At 48.0% G+C, this 6,662-nt stretch overlaps 1 protein-coding gene across 4 annotated transcripts; it reads right to left on the bottom strand.

The window, feature by feature from the left end:
* Window positions 1-227: 227 nt before the first annotated feature.
* Window positions 228-5,007, bottom strand: PENK (proenkephalin). Of its 4 annotated transcripts, none has more exons than XM_072034589.1 (3): window positions 4,820-5,007; window positions 3,931-4,072; window positions 228-1,201 (listed from the first exon to the last, which is right to left on the bottom strand). In XM_072034589.1, exons 2-3 carry the CDS (start codon window positions 4,066-4,068, stop codon window positions 536-538), a joined length of 804 nt encoding a protein of 267 aa, XP_071890690.1. In that variant the 5' UTR covers window positions 4,069-4,072; window positions 4,820-5,007; the 3' UTR covers window positions 228-535. The 4 variants fall into 4 exon arrangements, with proteins under 4 accessions (XP_071890690.1, XP_027308061.1, XP_027308060.1 ...); XM_027452260.3 differs by having other exon boundaries at window positions 4,828-5,007; XM_027452259.3 differs by having other exon boundaries at window positions 4,824-5,006.
* Window positions 5,008-6,662: the final 1,655 nt, after the last annotated feature.

The raw sequence follows: 6,662 nt of genomic DNA, 5'->3' as shown, positions 1-6,662 counted from the left end.
TTAAAATGAGAGCAGTTAGAGCAAATACAATTATATCCCCTTTAGAGCATGTTTAGTGTTCCTCTATTCTAAGGTTCTGAGAAAACTGAGACATAAATGTGTTTCAGCTGTTGTGTGTGCAGTACAAATTCTGTAATTATAGAAAAGAGGTTGGCATTACTCTGCTTAGTGTTAAGAAAAATTCATATTATGTTTGATTAAAAAACAGGAAAAAAGCACTTCAGAAGTTATGCATTAGGATGAAGAATTTATTGTATATACAGTTAAGCAATTCTACTGTAGATGTACTTCCTGATTAAAGAAAATGAATACAGTAATCAAAATAGCATGGTAACTACAATACAGACTGAAACTTGACTAAAACAGAAATTAGCTATTGGACTTGAAAGAACACAGGACCTGGAACAACAGATCACAGGTTGCATCATTAACCAGGACAGTAAAAAACTGTACAGTACAAGCAACACGTTACAATAAGTTATGACCAATAAGGCAGTCTCTCTCATTTAGGACAAAAGGGATAAAGGGAAAGATATTAAAATCTCATAAATCCACCATATCTCTTTTCCATCTCTGGGACCTCTTTGGAATAAGTTTCCCCATCTTCTTCTGAAGGGAGAATGGAGTCGGCGAAGCGCTTAAGAAACCCACCGTACCGTTTCTGGTAATCCAGCCACCACTCTGGCCTGCCCACTCTTCTCATGAAGCCACCATATCTCTTTTGCAGCTCTTTGGCTTCATCTTCCAGTTCTGGGCTGCGCTTTACGCTTCTCATGAAACCTCCATATCTTTTGTTGATGTCTCCATCATTTTCACTTATTTCTCGGTAACGCCCCGCTTCAGGGTTATCCCCTGTTCCTAAAAGCTCTTTCAGCAGGTCAGAGGAATTAGCCAGGGCATCGTCATCTGAGTCTTTCTTCATGAACCCTCCATACCTCTTAGCCAGGATCTCTCCTCCATTGGCTTCATCCTCTGGTTCTACCCGATAGAGCTCATCCATTTTCTTCATGAATCCCCCGTATCTTTTCATGAAGCCTCCATACTTCTTTGCAAGCAAATGGTTCTCGTCCAGCTCTTTCTTGTCTCCTGGAGCAATGCTGCTGTCCTCGGAAAGGTCCAGCTTTGTCAGCTGCAGGAGCTCCTTGCAGGTCTCCCAGGCCTTGGCAGAAGGCAGCTTTCCTTCACATTCTAGTGTACATGCCTGAAAAATGGATGGGTTTGCTGAGAATGACTTGATAGCAACACACACCTCACTGTCACCTTGTCTTAGCTTTCTTGCTTATAAAAGGCCATGAGCGAGCCTCTCTCTGAGTGGCTTGGAAGGACAGCTCTTCAGGAAAGGCTGCTCTGAAGGCTTTCATATCCTTCTCTGAAGGACATGGCATCTCCACTTTAAGGCAGAGAGTACCAGCTCAGGTGGATCGTGGGTCTCACGTGGCAAGGCTGTCCCAATGATTCTGTTTCAAAGCAAGATGTATGTACAGTTCCTGCACCTCCCTTACCGTAGGGTGCGTTTTTATGAACTTTTCTATTTATTAATGGACAGTTAAAATCCAATTGTGGTTCATTTCATAAGGAGTGTGTAGAAGTGTATGCAATCTTCATTATTAAAAGTAGCATTCAGAAATATTAGGAACAAAGCCACTTTGAACTAATAAAACCGCATCACTGCTGCAAAGAAGCCAGCTGGACTGTGTACTGTGCTGCTCAGTATCTTTAACAGACTGCATAGCTCTAAAGGCTGTATTTCTGTCTATTATAATTTGTTTTAGTTTATGGAGCACATCTTTCAAATGTGTACCAATTCAAATGTAGAAATACAGACTTCCTTAGGCAGGTCAAACTTCTGATTTTGCTAGTTTGACTTAAAAAGCAGTGACCGCCAGAAAGAGGAAAAAAATCCCAAGCTGTGTTGCTTCTGATGGAAAAAAAAAATGTTCAGGGTAAGACAAAAAAGTTGTCAACATCTGTATGTACATCATGTAAGCTGTCAATATTAACATACATATTAGCTATTATCTCTTGTGTTGGGGAATTTACCCCTTGTGAAACCAAACTCTTCAGCTGCAAAAAGGTGAATCCAGTGGTTTTAGTTCTTGGCCACAGTGTTCATGAAAAAAAAAAAAAGGAGAAGAAATCACCAATATTTTTAGTAATAGAAACAGTTATTTTGCCTGTGGATGATGACTTCTAAGGATCTCAGTATGCTTTAAAAGTGTGAAATGAAATCTCAGCATAGTTCTCTTTACCTCACCTTTAGCTCACTACCTCTGGCTTACCTGTCTGTTGAGCTGTTTTATTCTGAGAAATTTACATACAGTTTTCTATTTGATTACAAGAAAATTACATGGGTTTATGTACTTTGCAACACAATAATTTACTTTAACAGGTGTTACATACTTATTGCTATATACTATAGTTATGCAATAAAGAGAATTTGACCTCAGCTTCAGCCTGACTTTGAAGCTGCTCCAAATCAAAGCAAAACCATGTCCTTCCCTTACTCTTCCCTTCTCAGTTAGTTTAAATAGTCTATCACCAAATGAACATATGCCATCTTGTGTGTGTGAATGACCAGGTTATATCTTACAGATACAATATGATGATACCAGTTCTGATATTACTAGATACTAGTGTCTGGAAACATTTGTTTCCAGAAACTGTTTGTACTTATATAAAAAAACATATGTCATACCACATTGCTTCTTTCCCCATTTTAACTAATAACTGCTGTCATTGAGTGGAACTTTAATTCTTTCTTGAATAATTACTGAAGGGAATGCAAGAGAGATATAGACAACCAAAAAAAATAGCACACAGCCCTCCCTCCAAAAGGGCACATTACCTTTTTTTTTATTATTTATTAACATTTTTTTTTTTTTATGGTTAATACTAAAGCTTAAGTTTGATTGAAAGCTTGAATGATTAAGTTTAAGTATACAGAACTTCTTTTGGACTGTTGGCCAGCCACCCTAAGAATATTGCCTTTATAAACCTGCTGTGGTTAGCAGAGAGTCCTTGCTTTAGACTAAGCATAAATACTTGGTGACTCCTCATTCTGCACAGAATAGGTTCAGTCCTTCCTTTTTTACACTTCCAAATAACCGGTGACATCTTAGGAGGAAAACTTTCCTGAACATCTAGCAGTGCTGAGAGTCTGATGCCTCAGCATCGCCTCTATTTGAGGTCAGGAACTGCAGCAACGGCTGGCTGAGGACTCGGCAGCCTAAATTCCTGCATTCCTCAGGGAGGGCTGAGGGACCCCAGCCCATCACTGATCCTAATACCTAAATTTCAAGTTGAGTTGGCTCTGTGAGAATGCCATTTAATCAATTCAGTATCATTAAAAGTATATTAAAAGTACAGATTAAGGAAAAAAAATCCCCCCCCCCTTTTTTTTTTTTTTTTAACATGATTTACCTCGGGAGATGCTGCAGTGTCAAAGAGACTTTCTTACAGGCATATTCCTCATTGCACAGCAGCACCGGGAGGGAGAGCAGCAGGAACTGTTCGATTTGGGCTCGAACCTCACTTTTCGCCAGATTTTGGGCAAGTTTCCAGGCACAGCCATCGCTTTCCATTTTGCTTTCAGGGGCCTGGGAGCTTGCTGTGCCAGGGGCCGCGCTCCCCTCGTCCACGGCAAGGGCCGAGCAAAGGTGAGGAGCATGGAGGGTCCCGGCGGAGACCCCCTCCGGCCACAATTCCCTTTCCCCTTCAATTTTCACTCGACTTTCTCCTCTCCCCCCCCCCCCCGAGGGGGTCCCCTCCACACAGCGCGGGGCTGGGGGCTCTCTGCGGTGCTCTCCCCTTGCTTCAAAACCCATCCTGATCCCAACTATGCCTTATTTCCCCCCTTCTCTCGCTCCGCTGTCCCCCAAAAAGGGGACTCTGGACGGGAGGGGGTCGATCCCTGCCCCCCCGGCGCCTTACCAGCGGGTGGATGTCTGCGCGGGGTCCCAGGCGGTAGGCGCAGGTCGCGCACTCGCGGCCGCAGTCGGCCCGCACCCGCGGGAGCAGGCAGGTGCTGAGCGCCAGCAGCGAGCAGCCGAGCCGCAGGAGCAACGCCATGGGGCTGCGGGAAGGGGAGAGAGAGGCAAAGAGAGAGGTCAGACGGCAGCAGCCCCCCCCCGCTCCCTCCATCCCCCAAAAACCCCGGTGACTGGAGGGGGAGCGGAGCCGCCCCGACGCTAAACTCCCGTCCGGGGCAGCGCTCGTCCTGAAGTGCTACACCCGAAATGTTCCGTCCCGAAATGCTACATCTGAAGTGCTTCAACCCGAAATGCTATGTCCCAAAATACTCCGCCCTGGAGCGCCCCATCCCAAAATGTTCTATCCCAAACCGCTCCATCCCAACCGCTTCATCCCAAAACGCTCCATCCCAAATGCTCCAACCCAAAACGCCCCGTCCCAAAACGCTCCGTCCCAAAATGCTTCATTCCAAAACGCCCTGTCCCAAAATACTCCATCCCAAAACACTCCATCCCAAATGCTCCATCCCGAACCTCTCCATCCCGACGTGCTCCGTCCTAAAACACTCCATCCTAAAATGCTCCATCCCAAACCACTCCGTCCCAAATATTCCATCCGAAATGCTCCGTCCCAAACTGCTTTGTCCCAAATCTCCCCATCCCAAATGCTTCATCCCCAACCGCTCCGCCCCAAACCGCTCCATCCCAAAAGACTCCGTCCCAAAACGCTCCGTCCCAAATGCTCCGTCCCAAACCTCCCCGTCCCACCCCGGCCGCCCATCCCCAGCCTCATCTCCCGTCTCCGGAGCACAAAGCCACCGGTGCGGCGGGTGCCCCCCCCGCCGTCTCACTCACTCACTGCCTCCCCTCGGGGCTCCGGGTGGGTTTTTTGCGCCTTGCTGCGGTGCCGGCGTCGGATCCGCAGCCCTTTTATAGCGGGGCTGGGCAGCCTGCGCCCCCGGAGAGAGACTCCGCGCTGGGGACGGGGAGGGGGGCACCGAGGACGGCCTCGGTGAGCGCCGGGGGGGCGCCGAGCGGCTGCGGGCGGCGGCACTTTATAATTAGGGAACGCGGGCAGAGCGCGGCCTCCCCCAATCGCCGCCGGGCTCCCGCTGACGCAGTCCCTACGACATCCCTCCCCCCGACCCCCCCGATGTCGCTGCACCCCCCCGTCGGTGGCTCCGAGGGGGCGGGTGGGGTGCCCGTGCCCATGCACAGCCCCGTAAGGCGCCCACGGGGATGTTTTTTTGGGGGGGGCTGAGGCATCTGCGTGAGTCACGCCGCAACCCCTGGGGGTCGGTGAGGTGGGGTCTGTGCAAGGGTCTTGGTGGTAAAATGTTGGGATTTCCTAAGCATGGACAGCTTTGCCCTATTTGCATGGTTTTAGCGACTGGGAAGGCACAAATAGGACACATCGGGTAGAGGCATAATCCTGAGTGATCCCAAGAGGTTCCCAGCCCCAGTACCTGGGGCATCGCTGCCCCGCTCCTGTGAGAACCGGCCTCGGGCAGTGATGCTGATCCCTGACATCCCCCCTGATCCCTGACATCCCCCCTGATTCCTGACATCCCCCCTGAGCAAGGGCTCTGCCCCAGCGGTACTGAGCTGTGGTTCATTTCCAGCCCCAAATTATTTGCAGCTGGTTTATATGTATTCGTTTTTCTTTCAGAGAGGATTTTGTCCCTTTGTGGTGTTTTTCTGTGAGATTGTTTCCCTTCTCAGCCCTCTTTTTGCTCTAGTCACCAGGCTGTGTTCTGCAGCTTTCTGTCTCGAGGTAGACCCTTACCCAGTAAATGTTCCCCCCTGCATTTGTTGTGCTTTGAATTCATCATTTTGGAGTGTGAGCAATGGGACCTGTGCACAGCCTGGTGAATGGAATTTCATTAGGACGTTAATACATAGTCATCCCCACCGGAGGAGGAAGACACCTCAACTTTTCCCTCCCCAGATCTCATTTGTCTTTCCTAACGCTACAGCACAGTGATGCCACACAGTCATCCAGGTCTGAGATACAGCCAGGTCTTCATCCTTCAGGACTAACATGAGATCTAGCACCATTACCGCATGGAAATTGTGCCTTCTGCCACCTGTTAGTCTTTACATCAGATATCTGACTCAGGTTAAGGAGGCTCACACGGATACATGGAGTGCCAGAAATACATCCCTTCACAGCAAAGACATAGCTCTTGCATGTACCCAGGGTGTGTGAGAAGAGAATCAGGCCTTCAGTTTTCCCAGTGATATCAGCCAACTTTGAAAGCGAACTCCCAAGTGACGAGGTAGACTTTTTAAAAATCACCCCACTGGGTGTATTTGCATTTGCATCTGGAGTAACAAGCCAATTGCCAGGCCACTGAGTAAGCAGGCATGCTGTAAAGGTTGTTCCTAGCCAGCCTCCTGCTGGGAAGGCACATCTCGGCCTCCTGACTCTTGCCTGGGTAAGAGTGAAACGGTCATGGAGACACTGACTAACACAGAGGTGACACATTCCATGCCTCTTTTGCTGTAAGGATGCTTTTTACCAAGTTTTTATTTTTTTCCTCTTTTTTTGGACATCATCAGATTAGTCCTCAGGATCAATTACTGGCACTCACTCACTGACTCCCAGCCCTGCTGTCATTTGTGGGCTCGCAATCTAACAGTCAGCATGGTGTGGTGGGACAGATAGCCCAGTAGTCTCATGATTATTCCTCT

This window comes from Anas platyrhynchos, chromosome 2 (genome assembly GCF_047663525.1).
Source record: "Anas platyrhynchos isolate ZD024472 breed Pekin duck chromosome 2, IASCAAS_PekinDuck_T2T, whole genome shotgun sequence".
Taxonomy (NCBI): Eukaryota; Metazoa; Chordata; class Aves; order Anseriformes; family Anatidae; genus Anas; species Anas platyrhynchos.
Note: the sequence above shows the minus strand (reverse complement) of the source record. Positions and strands in the feature narration are given on the sequence as shown.